General features: G+C 42.2%; 1 protein-coding gene across 7 annotated transcripts in view; it reads right to left on the bottom strand.

Annotated features, from left to right (window-relative positions):
- Positions 1-14,540, bottom strand: part of DPP6 (dipeptidyl peptidase like 6) — a 1,059,086-nt gene that overhangs the window by 280,469 nt on the left and 764,077 nt on the right. For all 7 annotated transcript variants that reach the window (XR_006268646.1, XM_043463957.1, XM_043463959.1 and 4 more), the window contains exon 5: positions 2,485-2,559. Coding sequence is in view for 6 of the 7 variants with exons in the window: in XM_043463957.1 (XP_043319892.1) it covers positions 2,485-2,559 (75 nt within the window). In the remaining variant the exon portion in view is untranslated. The remainder of the gene's footprint in view (positions 1-2,484; positions 2,560-14,540) is intronic.

Here is a 14,540-nt window from a genome sequence, read left to right as displayed (position 1 = left end):
GTCTAGTAGGAAAAAAACATATGCTAATTAGCAAGATCCCATTTCCCAAATAACCATGGAATGTTTGTTACTTAAATGTTTCACAAATAGGGGTCTCTTTCTTTCATGACACACATTTTTTTTTTCCTTTTGGTGTATTTGATAGAATTTCAAGGACTTAAAAAAAGTCACTTTGAATCTTGATCCAGAGTTAAGGAGTTCAGAGTGAATACAATGCCACAAACATATCCGTCCAGCACCAGAAATACACACGTGGTCCTGGGCCACATCCCGAGGGGACGGACAGGACGTTAAGGACCTCCTGCTCTGTGAACAGCTGACGACATTAAAAACGGGCAGATGAAACTAGCTGATGTCAAACAACTGGGAACTGACACAACACTGCAGCTAGTCTGAATGGCCGAGGGGAAGAAATACACGGTCCAGGCAGGTTGCTTGGACACTCACACGCTCAGTAAGGACTCAGCACTCGGGAACTGTCAAGGCTTACTTCTTTGACTCAGGTTAAAAATATCCAGTTCTGTAGATTTTTTAAAATATAGCACACATTTTTGATACTCTGATCATTTCTACAGTTGAAAATGTAGCTAAATCAGTACAATTTTTTTAAAAAAATTTCACATTTTCCCTCAATTGAGAAATCAAACTGAACACAAGTCTACTCCAAAGGCCATCGGATGCTGTGAAGGGAGAAAAGCGTTAGCTCAAGGTGTCTATTTACAGCCTGTGTTCTACATGATGAAGACTCGATTTTAGCAAAATATTCTTTCCCGAAATGGCATCAGCTGCAATATGATCCTCAGGCATTGTTCCCCGAGGAGCACCAAGAGGAAGGAGGAGGATGGTGGAGAACTCCATTATGGACAGAACCACAGGGTCCCAGGTACTCCAAGTGAGCAGGTAGGAGAATCTCCTCTAAAAGATTCTGAAGAACAAATACAAACTTTGTTTTGAAGTTTCAAGGAGCAGGACGCTCATTACCAAACACGGCAACTCATCCTACTGTTGAGATCCTCCTATTTTTAAAAGACTGTCGAGTAAGATGATCTGAAATCTGTCTTTTGATGCTTTTCTCGCTCAGGCATTGCTTTTGTCTCCTCGGAGCAACTCGGAGTTCATTCCCCCATTCCTGCAAAAGTCCTTCAAATATCTGCTGGGATTCTTCTCTTATTCAAGGGTGGAGGTTACATTTTTGGCAGCTTCCAAGGGCAGTGAAAGGGGTTGGAATACTATAAGCCATGACCATCACGCTCAGAGGCGTGTAGGGTTGGGTGTAGGATGCGTGGAGTCCCAAAGCTAGTATATCAAGCTCACTGACTTCCCTAATCACATAGATGAAGATGACTGATTGTTCCAAAGGATTCAGATGGAGAAAATGAAAACTTTTATATAATGGACATTTTCAAAACTAGTGAATGGAAAACTGAAGATGGAGAATTTACAAAGATCTACTTTTGGAGTAAGAAATCTCCAATTGAAGTTTTAATTGAGACTGAAATCCAGTTGTCAAGAAATAATAATCCAGCTGTCAAGTTACTTTGAAAAGAAATTCTAAAATGTTTAGAATCGGAGTTGCTTCTCCATGCAAACCCCAGCTTCCTCGCTGATGTGTAACTCAACAAGCTTGCCTGGCTCGTGCTGGGGGAAGATTCTCTGAAACTCACCAAGGAGCTACTCAGACATGAATGATGATGCAGGTACCATTACATCTCACAGAAGCTTCATGAAACTCTAATTAGAATAGTCTCAAAAGAACTAGAAAGCAGTGAAATTCTACATTTTATTTGCCAGAGAATAAAGTTCCACCGATGCATATTTTTAAAGCTGCTAATCTCTTGGAAGCCGAACATCTGTTTCACTTTAAGAAATACATTGCACCCTCTTGCTCAGTTTAAAGAGCCAAAATGAATTCTAATATATTAGCACATTAAAAAGAAGAGAGACCCAGTTTTAGAGTGCTACCAAAGACCAGGATGAGATTTCATAAAAAATTCTGGTGAAATTTTATGGGAGATTCATACAGGAAGTGCTAAAAACAAGGGTTTATATAAAGAAAGTGACAGTTCAAGTTTTCTCTAGAATACTGTGATGACAGGAGATAATTAACACTTGCTTTTAACTTAGGGAGAATCTGGAAGTCATTTTTTGTTCTTAGGATAAAATGTATGGCGTGATTGAGAAAATGGCAAGAAAAATAATTTACAAAAGGGTAAAATAAATCAATAAAAAGACAACTTTTTGTTACCAAGGAAATCCTATGAAATAGGCCTTTAAAGGAGTGATTTTTTTTTTCTCTGCTAAAAAGATTTTCATACCTTTCCTCTCTCCTAGGTGGCAGTGTGGCATAAAAGGAGACAATCCCAGAACCCATTAACTATCACAGGATTCAAAGATCAGTAAGAATAGAGATTCAAGGGAAAAATACTCAATATGGTATTAGAATAAAGAAACACATTTCTATAAATAGGAAAGAAGAGTACTCACTGGTTCCACGTTATATGAAAAAAGAGCGTACTCTCTATCTGGAGATATTTCATATCTGATGGCTCTTAATGATTCCTAAAAGAAAAAAAAAACAAAGAATTTTAAAACGTTACATATAACATAACTCAAAATCTTGCAGTGAGACTGTGCCTGCTGGTGCCATTTTCAAAATTTATTAACAAAGTTCCTTTGTGGCAAAGTTGCTAAAGTCTATTAAACATGGCTATGTATTTTTTTTGGCTAGTGGAATAATGTTCAGTTACATAATGTTGTTTTTACACCTTATTTGTTGTTTTTCAAATTTCAACAAAACATATTGTTATCTATTGAAACAAGTTGATATAAATAAACATAAAAACAATTCTTTCCCCACAAGATTCCCAACCTCTCTGTGTCTTTAAGCATGGGCTTCCCTAGTAGCTCAGTCGCTTATGCCTGAAATGCAAGAGACTCAGGTTGGGAAGATCCCCTGGAAAAGGGAATGGCAACCCATTCCAGTATCCTTGCCTGGAGAATCTCATGGACAGAGAAGCCTGGCGGGCTACAGTCCATGGGGTCGAAAAGAGTCAGACATGACCTAGCAACTAACACACATCTTTAAGCATGCATTCCTTTGCTCATTGTTATACTTAGAAGCTTATATTCAGCAGATTTGTTCCTAAAATAGAATCATGTTCCACACCTGATTTGGCAACCTGCCTTTGCACCTCCAAGGACGCTGAGTCACAAGTCAGTGGATAGAGGACTCATTATCATGTTTTCTTTCAAATTCCTTCATAGCACACAGGTGATTGTACATAAATGAAATAATCAAAAATGCTGTGTTTCCCTTGAACTTGTCTGTCTTCTCTGAAGCACTCGCACTGCCGTACAGACCCTCACACCCAGTAAAAGAGCCCAATATTGTCAGCTTGGCATGCATCACTCTACACATGATCCTATGACCACATGCAAACATTAGATGTTTAACTACAGCTAAAAATCAAGTCACCCTGCACAACTTTCAGGTCAGTTTTCTCATGCAACAATAAAGGAAGGAAATGACTCTAAAGCAATTAATTTCACCTGAATTAGTGATCTTTCCTGTGACCAAGACTCCCAGGAACCTACCCCTGTATATCCCCTAGGAACAGTGTTTGTGGAGACTTTCTGAAACATAGCTGCCATGGATAACAGGAATCTGCTGTAAGTACCCTTAATAAGGACTGAGTGAGTGAAGATAAATCCACACCGTAAAATAGTATGCAAAATTTTAGTCAGTTCAGTTGCTCAGTTGTGTTAGACTCTCCAACCATCTCATCCTCTGTCGTCCCCTTCTCCTCCTGCCTTCAATCTTTCCCAGCATCAGGGTCTTTTCCAATAAGTTGGCTCTTCACATCAGGTGGCCAAAGTATTGGAGCTCTCGCTTCAGCATCAGTCCTTCCAATGAATATTCAGGATTGATTTCCTTTAGGATTGACTGGTTTGGTCTTCTTGCTGTCCATGGGACCCTCAAGAGTCTTCTCCAACACCACAATTTGGAAGCATCAATTCTTTGGCACTCAGCTTTCTTTATGGTCCAACTCTCACATATGTACATGACTACTGGAAGAACTGTAACTTTGACTGTACTCTGTATGTTGACTAAAATATTGTATCAAATATTCAGCACTAATTGTTTAAAAGTTCTAATGAGGATTATGTTAAAGTTTTATATCAACTCTAAGAGAATTAACATTTTAAACACTGTATTCTCACCTAAGATTACATTGCTGCTGATATTGTTCAGTCGCTCAGCCGTGTCCGACTCTTTGCAACCCCACGGACTGCAGCACACCAGGCTTCCCTGTCCTTCACCATCTCCTGGAGCTTGCTCAAACTCATGTCCATGGAAAGCATATGAAAGACAAGATCAACCATTTCATCCTCTGTTGTCCCCGTCTCCTCCTGCCTTCAATCTTTCCCAGCATCAGGGTCTTTTCCAATGACTTAGCTCTTCGCATCAGGTGGCCAAAGTATTGGAGCTTCAGCTTCAGTCCTTCTAATGAATATTCAGAGTTGATTTCCTTTAGAACTGACTGGTTTGATCTCCTTGCAGTCCAATGGACTTTCAAGAGTCTTCTTCAATACCACAGTTCAAAAGCATGAATAGTTTGGCACTCAGCCTTCTTTATGGTCCAACTCTCAGATCCCTACATGATTACTGGAAAAACCATAGCTCTGACTACAGATGCTTGTCAGCAAAGTAATGTCTCTGCTTTTTTGATACTTTTAAGATTACATTGAATCTTTTTATTTTTTTCAAATCTTCAACAAGATTTTATAATTTGCTTTATTCTAACTCTTAATGCTTTTCTTAGATTTATCCTAGGTCTTTGTACAGTTTTTGTGTTGTAAATGGAATATTTTCTCCATTTCTACTTCTAGATACTCATGTTAAGGAATAGAGAAGGTATTGATTTATTTATGTATTTAAGCTATATTAATACATTTTCTTATTAATTACAGTAGTTTAAATAAAATAATGTCTTTTAGGTTTTCTGAAGTAGAATTACATTATCAGAAAACAGATATATTTTCCTGTACTCAGCATGTAGTTTGCCTATATACTGCATTTCCCATCATCCAAGAACATATTAAATATTAACGGTGATGTTGAGTATTCCTTCCTGACTATAATTGAAATGGTTTTATTGTTTGCCATTTAGAAAGATTTTCTTTGCTCACTGGTTCATGGTAAATAGTCTTTATCATATTTAAGCAGTTTTTACTCTTATCTTACCTGGAATTTTTATCAGGAGTGGTTGATAAACTTTATCAGATGCCCTTTCAGCATCCTGTGACATAATCATAAGTATTTTCCTGTTACTGTGCGGTTGTAGTGAATTTTGTTGATTGATTTCTTGACACCTGAACACTGTTGTCATGATCACACCTTACTGTTCAGAGAACATTATGGCTCTCATACATGACTGAATTCTACTTGCCAATATTTTACTTATAATTTCTGCATTTACGCTCACTAGTGAGATCAGTGTATAGTTTACACTTTGCATTATTTGGGGCTATTTAGTTATCAATGACACGATGTTTTAATAACACTCTTCTAACTTTAAAAAAATACTGGTCTACATAGATGACGATCCATGTGTGTGTGTGTAAATAGGCATGTTTCTGGTGAGATGCATATCCAAAGGGTTGTGCCCTGTTCTCTTGTACTAGATACACATGTGTGTGATTACGAGTGCAGAGAAGGAAAGGTGGCCATGCGGGAGAGAAAGAAAATGAGAGGATGCCCCAAATTACCAAGTAATAGAGGGAAACGGAGAGCAGAAAGCATCAATATATCCACAGGCTCTTTTGTGAAAACAACCTCCTCATAAAGGAAAAAACGAATACACAGGTAAAATACACAAGATTAGTAATGATGAAACAAAAGCCGAACAGTGACCAGATTAAGTGAGTTCTAAGAGGATACTGTGTGACTCTACGGAAGCACGTACCAAACAACAAACGGACAGCTGTACTTTCGCCCTCCCTAGTCAATGAGGAAGAAGGGTGACTCACGGACCAGGTAGTCTGGCCTGTACCTGGGCTCCTCATTCACCTAGAAATCATCTTATGTGGGATCAGACAGCCCCGGGTGCCACTCTCAGCACTGCCTGTGAGCCAGAGAAGACCTGAAAACGTAGTTGCTAGAGAACAGGCTGAAAGGACGATAAAAGCTCGACCGCTGAGAAAAGTCTCCAGGTGGTTTCACCAGCTGAGTTCCCGCTAACCTTGAAAGTGGACCATTCTGTGCATTTAGATGCATCATCGATTTCTGCATGATGCTAAGCTGATGCACTATTTTGCATCTGTAATCTTTCTTTTAGTCAACGTGAGGTGGCCTCCAGGAGCAATCCTGTGACATGCCATGGGGGACCACAGGCACGAAAATGCATCTGAATCCGGGCACCCTTCTCAGTCTCGAGGGGCTGGCCTCAGTCCCGTCTGGACCCCTGTGGGTGCAAACGCTACATCTGGATCCCTTACGCAATTTAAAAATAACTTTATTTGGAATTAGGCAAAGCTGAGTTCAGCTCTCGGGAGCCCCAGTTAACAGCTATGTTACTCAGAAAAAATTATTTTAACCTTCATAAACTTCAGCTTTCTTACAAATAGTAAGTGTTCCCACTCACAAGATTCCTAGGGATTTCAGTTAAATAAGATAATATATATACTGTGTTTAGGATCCTTCTGGTCGCACTGTGAGCACTCAAACATCAATCACCAGTTGATTTATCCTGTGTAAACCTTGCACATCCTCTTCCTCAAAGTTTCCCTGGCCATCCATCCACCTGGCCTGACGTCTCCTGACCGAGGTGTCCAACGTCCCCGAGATGGCCACTGTTCCCCCAACGAGGCTCAAATCCCCCAGACGACCCAGGCCTCTGCTTTGGCCCTCAGCTGCCTGCACACACAGCGTCTCCGAGTCTTCCCGGTTCTCCCTCCACAACACGATGTAAACCCATCCCATCTCTGCTTTTTTCCTTCCATTCAGGACGTCGTTTCTCTTCATCTGCACCAGAAGCGGCCCTGGGGGCTCCTGACCTAGAATCTTTCTCTTCTCCACATACCCTTTCATACCGGAGTCTAGACTTACTTTCCTAAAACACACAGTTGTCCTTGAAAATCCCATCCGTTCCAATCTCCAACAGAGCAAAGAGGACAAGGTACCACACACGTGACTTGCTCTTTTCCAGGACGTTTAAGCCACAGCCTCCCAGGCCCCTCCTGGACAAGCTCACAAGGTTACAACTTCTCAACACAGTCTGCCCAGACCCCTCCTGACTCCATCTGTTCACACCGTGAGGATGCCACTTCCCACTGGTCTCAGACCACAGTCACCTACCAGGGGTGGCTGGAACGCTCCCTCTTCAAGACCTCACCTACTGTCAGTGCCCACACCCTTTCCTCCTTCCTTCCTATTCCCGTCCCACATGGGACTGCAACTTGGAATATATTTCATTCAAATGCTGACTTCTTTTGTATCTGGGCTGAAAGTTTCCCAGAAGTAGACACTATGTTTTATGAATCTGGTATCCCGGCACCCACCTCCTCATGCAGCCCAGGGTCCCGCTCAGAGAAGACTCCTCCTTAAGGTCAAATGATGCCGTGCAGTGTGAGCGCAGAGCGGCATCAGCCCAGCCTCCCCTACAGAGGAGCGGGTCTGGGGCAGAAAGTCGGAGCTGCGACTGGATGTCTTTTCAGGTCTTTGAAAAACACAAGTATTGATATAACATATTCTACTCACCTATGTTAAAAATGAAAATAGGAGAGGGAAGGATTGGGAGTTTGTGATACATACACACACACTCACACAGTCCATGGGGCCGTAGAATTGGACATGACAGCACACACACAGATAGATGCATGTGTATGTATATATATGAAAGTGAAAGTGTTAGTTGCTCAGTCATGTCTGACTCTGTGACCCCCATGGACTGTAGCCCACCAGGCTCCTCTGTTCATGGGATTTCCCAGGCAAGGGAGGGGGTTGCCATTCCTTTGTCTAGGGGATCTTCCTGACCTAGGGATTGAATCTGGGTCTCCTGCATTGCAGGCAGATTCTTTACCATCTGAGTCACCAGGGAAGCCTATATATATGTATATGTATATACATAGATATACATATATATATATACCTTTATATACATATACAATATACACATATACATACATACACAAACATGTATATATATATATATATATAATTGAATTGCTTTGAGGTACAGCAGAAACTGACAACATTGTAAATCAACTACATTTCAATAAAAAATTTTAGATAGAAACAAAGAAAACAGACATTGCAAAATAGTTTAAAAAGTTAAATTATACAGTTTATAAAGTTAAATATATACAATTATATACAGTTTACAAGGTTAAAAACAGAATGAAAATGAGAATTAAAATAAGTTAAAAATACTTTTGTTTTCTGTTCTGTGTTGTCATATGACAGGCAGACAAAGAAAGGGGAGGAAGAGAGGGAGAAAAAGTAAAAGAAACAATCAGGAATACAGAGGAAGGGATCATCGGAGAGACCAGAGGAAAAAGGAAAAACACACAAGGACAGAGAGGATGTGCTGAGCCACGCAGACACGGGAAGAAATACAGAATACACAGAGACGTTGGGGGCCACAGCCTTCTACAGTATTCTTGCGGAAGATGCTGACTTTCTAGGCCACCCTTTTGTCTGTAGACTAAAAGTTTTGACACCCCAGGCCAGTCTGGTCAGAAGCCAGGGCTTGTGGCCACTCTGGGGACAGGCCAGCTGCCCCGGCCCCACCAGCCAGATCTGTTATCTGTGAGAACAGTATGTCTTGCTGCTGCCAGATCTTCCAGTTTTTAGAGCAAAGCCAGAAATGCGGACATTGAGTTTGCACAAAACTACTCTGTGGGCCAAACAAAACATTTCACTGGGCACTGTCAGTGGCAGGGTTGACCATCTGAATTATGGACAAAACAAGGCTACCCCTCCTTCACGGCGCTGACTTGCTGCCCAGTTTAGCCAGCCTCGGGGTGGGAATGCGTGTGGGCACAGCTGGCCCCACCACAGACGCGTCCTCGCTTGGGGTCTGGTGGCATCAATGCAGGGAAGAACCTTCTGGATTTCCTTGGCCGTTTCTCTCCTGGAATCTGGAACGGCTTTAAGAACACTTGTAATTATGTCCCTCCCTGTGGGGAGTTAGAATTCATTCATTTTTAGAGAGTGAGATAAAAATTCAAATTCTACTGTCTCATGATTATATAAAATCAAAGAGAGAAATAAATTAGAGAAACAAAAAGACTTTTCATTTAAATGCTAATCTAGCAATTTAAATAAGTAATTAAAACAAGTAGATCAGTAATTAAACAAGTTAAGACATAAAAAGTTGAGAAAAGCTGATGTAAGCATAACAACAGGATATTTTTTCTATTTGCTTGTTTTTCTCTTCCAAGTGTTTCCAGGAACCATCTATATAGCTCTTACATATTCATCAATGGAAAAAATCTAATGTCTTTGAAATGTGAGGTTGAATTTTTTAAAATCTGATTAAAATTACTAAGTAAATGGCATTGAAACAGCAATTATGGAAATCACCACACTGCAAAATAATGTACAAAATTTCACCACCCAATGAGATGAGCTACTGTCAGAACTCAGTGCTGACTTCCCGGCCTTCTCAGTGTATGTACACAGATGATGCTGACAGGTGTTAACTCAAGTGCATTATATTGCATTCTTCTGTGTTTATTTAGTAAAACATCATAAACATTTTTGCATTACTTAATACTCTGTAGCCTTCATAACTATTATTTTAACGGCAACATCATGTCTAATTAATTAATCAGTTAGGCTGCCTTGGGTCTCAGTTGGGTCTTGGCTATGGCACGAGGACTCTAGTCGTGGTGTGTGGGTTTGGCAGTTGTGGCATGCCAGCTTAGATTCTCCGAGGTATGTGGGATCTTAGTTCCCCAGCCAGGGATTGAACCCACCTCCCCTGCATTGCAAGGCGAATTCTTAACTGCTGGACCACCCACAGAAGTCCCTTTAACTTATTCTTACTTAACAATTGAGCTACGAGGGAAGCCTATTTTTACTTACTTACTTATCTCATTTCTCAATGTCACATCTTTTCACTATTTTAAGAAACTTTTTAGATAATTTACTTATGAAAAATTCCCTGGAATGAATCAGAAGACATAAATATTTTTATTAACCTTGGATGCATCGCTAAGCTGCTTCCCAAACACCTGGAACAATGTAGACAATACAATGAATGACTGTATCCATTGTACCACTCCTTGCTTACCAACGGTATTATAAGTACAGAGAGCGTAAAAAGGACGAGACCACAGGTGACACGGTGGGTTGTGCTGAACCAGCCTGTTGGATCAACAGCTCATGAAGTGGAGGTCAGGTCACAGTTGTTTGTGGACCATCTTGGTTTCCTCATGGAAAAAAGGAAGGGTTTGAATGACACAATCTGCAAAGACTATTTCCACTTTAGATACCGAAATCTCAAGCAGAGGCTAACACTGCATCCTGTGGAGAATCTTTGCACTATTACGTTTGAGAATTGGAGAGATGGCGGTGAGTTTCTGTAAGAATTTCAGCCCCTGTGAAATTTATGTTATTAAGTCCATTTTAAATGCACTTGTACTGGAGAAAGAGAACCGGTGGGGTGACTGTGGCAATTTCTTGAAATAACACAACAATGAAGTTTGCACATTGATTGACTGCTCCCTTCATGAACGATTCCTCTGTAGCATGCAACGCTGTTTGAAAGCTCTTTTCCCACAGTAGAACGTCTTTCAAAACTGGAGTCAGTGCTCTCAAACCTACTGCTGCTGCTTTATCAGTAAGTTGAAGGAACGCACTAAATTCTTTGCTGTTATGTCAACCATCTTCACAGCATCTTCACAGGAGTAGTCTTCATCTAAGAAACCACTTGCTTTGCTCATCCGTAAGGGCAACTCCTCATCCATCCAAATTTTATCATGAGATTGCAGCCATTGAGGCGCATCCTCAGGCTCCACTTCTAATTCTAGTTTTCCTGCTGTTTCCACATCTGCCATTACTTCCTCCACTGAAGTCTGGAACCCCTCAGAGTTATCCATGAGGGTTAGACTCAACTTCTCCCAATCTCCTGTTAACACTGGTGCCTTGACCTCTTCCCATGAATCACACATGTTCTTAACATCTAGAACGGTAAATCCTTTCCAGAAGGTCTTCAGTTGATGCTGCCCAGATCATCAGAGGAATCACCATCTATGGCAGCTATAGTCTAATGAAATATTTCTTAATGGGCTTAAGAAATAAATAATTACTTAAGAATAAAAATTACTCTTTGATCCATGAGCTACAGAATGGTTGTGTTCACAGGCATGAGAATGTTAATCTCGTTGTACATCTCCATTGGAGCTTCTGGGGACCAGGTGCATTGTCAATGAGCAGTAATATTTTGAAAGGCATCTTCTTTTCTGAGCAGTAGGTCCCAACAGTGGGTTTAAAATATTCAGTAGACCATGTTGTAAACGGATGAGCCATCATCCAGGCTTTGTTGTTCTGTTTATAGAGCACAGGGCAGAGTAGATTTAGCCTAATTCTTAAGGGCCCTAGGACTTTTTGGAATGGTAAATGAGCCCTGACTTCAAGTGAAAGTCATCAGTTGCATTAACCCTCAACAAGAGAGTTAGCCTGTCCCTTGAAGCTTTGAAGTCAGGTATTGACTTCTCTCTAGCTATGAAAGTCTTTGACGGTGTCTTCTTTCAACATAAGACTGTTTCATCTATTGGGCTGGCCAGAAAGTTCATCTGGTCCATCTACCGGGATTTTGGCCAACCCAATGTATTGAAAATCCGTGGTTTGCTGTAGCCACCTTCCCTGATTATCTTACCTAGGTCTTCTGCATGACCTACAGCTCCTGCATCAGCACTCGCTGCTTCACCCTGCACTGGACGCTAGAGAGACGGTTTCCTTCCGCAGACTTCATGAACCAGCCTCTGCCAGCTTCAGACTTCCTCCTGCAGCTTCCTCACCTGTCTCAGCCTTCACAGAACTGAAGAGTTAGGGCCTTGCCCGGATTAGACTGTGGCTTAAGGCAACGCGGTGGCTGTTCAGATCTTCTGTCCAGAACATTAAAACTTTCTCCACGACAGCAATGAGGTTATTTTGCTTTCATATCATTCGTGTGGTCACTGGAGGAGCACTTTTAACCTCCTTCAGGAACTCTTCCTTTGCGTTCACAACATGGGTCAATGGCCACAGAGGCTTAGCTTTCGGCTTGTCTTGGCTTTCGAGGAGCCTCCCTCACTATGCTTCACCACTTCTGACTTGATTTAAGGTGAGAGGCCTGGCATGTGACTCTTCCTTACACTTGAATACTTAGAGGAACTTGCAGGGCCATTAACTGGCCCAATTTCAATACTGTTGAGTCTCAGGGAACAGAGAGACAGAGAAGAGGGAGTCAGGGGAATGGCTGGGAGTGGGGAGTGGTCAGAACACACACCACATTTTCAGTTAAGTTTGCTGCCTTATATGGGTGCTCCCCAGGGGGCCCCACAAACAATTACAATAGCAACATCAAAAATCACCGATCACAGTTCCCCATAACAAATATAATGAAAAATCTGAGGTATGGTGAGAACTGCCAAAATGTGACAGAGACACACGGTGGGCAAATGCTGTTGGGAAAATGGCACCAGAAGACTTGTTTGACGTAGGTGGCCACAAACCTTCAATTTGTGGAAAAAACACAGCATCTGCAAAGCTCAGTAAAATGAGGGCTGCATGCACAGAATTCACCTGAAAGCTGGCTTAGACTTCATTTTTAGAAATTGGAGGGAACGCACCCGCCTCACTGTGGGACACAGCCTAGACCCAACTCCTACAGGGAAGCGGCTCAAAGCCCAGGATGCTAATTCTCCGGCCACCACTGCTGACCTGGTGACCCTGGGCATCCTGCCGGAGCCTTGATCCAGCGGGGCTCTCTCACAATCCTGAGCTGCATTGACTGACACTCACATCCCAGTCTGCCACGTCTGTCTTCTCATGTCATCCAGAAAACGCTCCTGGGAGGCGGGAGAGGATGCACGGAGCTTCCACAGCTGCCTGAAGGCCTGCCGCTCCCAGGCAGACAGCAATGCCAACGTGGGGAGGAGCTGGGTCAGGGACCGCCCCCATCCTTACCGCACTGATGCTCCGGGAGACTGACGGCTCACTCCTGTTTTGTGATCTTTCATATTCATTCACACGGTACACAGTTATGGAGCACCTACTGTGTGCAGGTCACAGTGCAGCACCGTGGAAGAGACAAAACTAAACCAGGCAGAACTAAACCTGCCTCCAATGAGCTTTACAGCTGAGCAGCATGTCCCCGGCTCTGAGACATGTGCTTGTGATTTCATTTCCCATAGAAATCTAAACGGAACACCTCAGAAGTATTCAAAAAATCAGAAAGTGAACCAAGATTTTTTTTTAAAAGATTTTTTTCAGACGTGGAATAATTTTTTAAGTTTCTATTGAATTTGTTACAACATTGTTTCTGCTTTTTTTGAGGGGTTGCTGCAAGGCATGTGGGATCTTAGCTTCCCGACCAGGGATCAAACCTGCACTCCCTGCATTGGAAGGCAGTCTTAACCACCAGGGAAGTCCCCTGGCCAAGATATTTTGGTAAATGCTTCCTAAAGTCAATTATCATGTCACATCAAATATACACTACCAAATAATAAGGATCTGAAAATATCTGTTAGAAAATAATATAAAAAACCCCAAAGAATGCAAGTAACAGTACGAAGCAGGATGGAATTACCATAGAAGGCTAAATGTCTCCTTGAGCGCACAGCTTAAGCTATTTGTGGAATTCTGAAACAGTTCATGATCTGATTTCTACCATTTGAAGGTGTGAGAAGGGACAAATGAACTCCTTTTGTTAAAGGAAGTTGTTGGGGGGCAAGTGAGACCCCTCCAGCTGAGCCCAGCACAGCGCAAGCTCTCATCTGCATAATCATCAAAGATCTATAAAGCCCTTCTGCTGAATTGGCTAGTGTGAGTGGCATTCAGCCTCATTCCCTTCCATTGATCCATCCTGGGGAAGAGCCAGTCACAGAAGCCAAGGTGCCAGGACGATGCTTAAGGCCAGTGGGCTGGGGTACCCATGTGCCCTTGCTTGTGAGGCTGGGGATGGAGAATGAGGTCAGGGGTCAGACTGCAGGTTACTAGTCTAAACTCCTGACCCAGGCACTCACTGTCTCCTCCTCTAGTTCTGGGTCATTTTAAGATAAACCTAAAGATGACAGGTAGCCTCACAGGGAGCACAGTTCTCTCTCTCAGCTTACCTTTATCACTGAAACAATCTCAAGCTTCTGAGTTTCAAATGAGGAGAGGCTGCTTGGTGAGCCATCATCGCAAAGGGGAGAGGGCCAATCAGACCAGAGTCACTGCCCTGCATTCCTGCTCTCTGCAGTCCACACACCCTACTGGGAGCGGAGGATCCCTTGACCCCAACCCCTCAGAGCACTGTGCACCCCCTTCTTCACGTCTGCTCACGAAA

The sequence above is a fragment of the Cervus canadensis genome, chromosome 3 (assembly GCF_019320065.1).
Source record: "Cervus canadensis isolate Bull #8, Minnesota chromosome 3, ASM1932006v1, whole genome shotgun sequence".
NCBI lineage: Eukaryota > Metazoa > Chordata > Mammalia > Artiodactyla > Cervidae > Cervus > Cervus canadensis.
The sequence above is the reverse complement of the archived record's forward strand: the minus strand, read 5'-3'. Positions and strand labels throughout refer to the sequence as shown.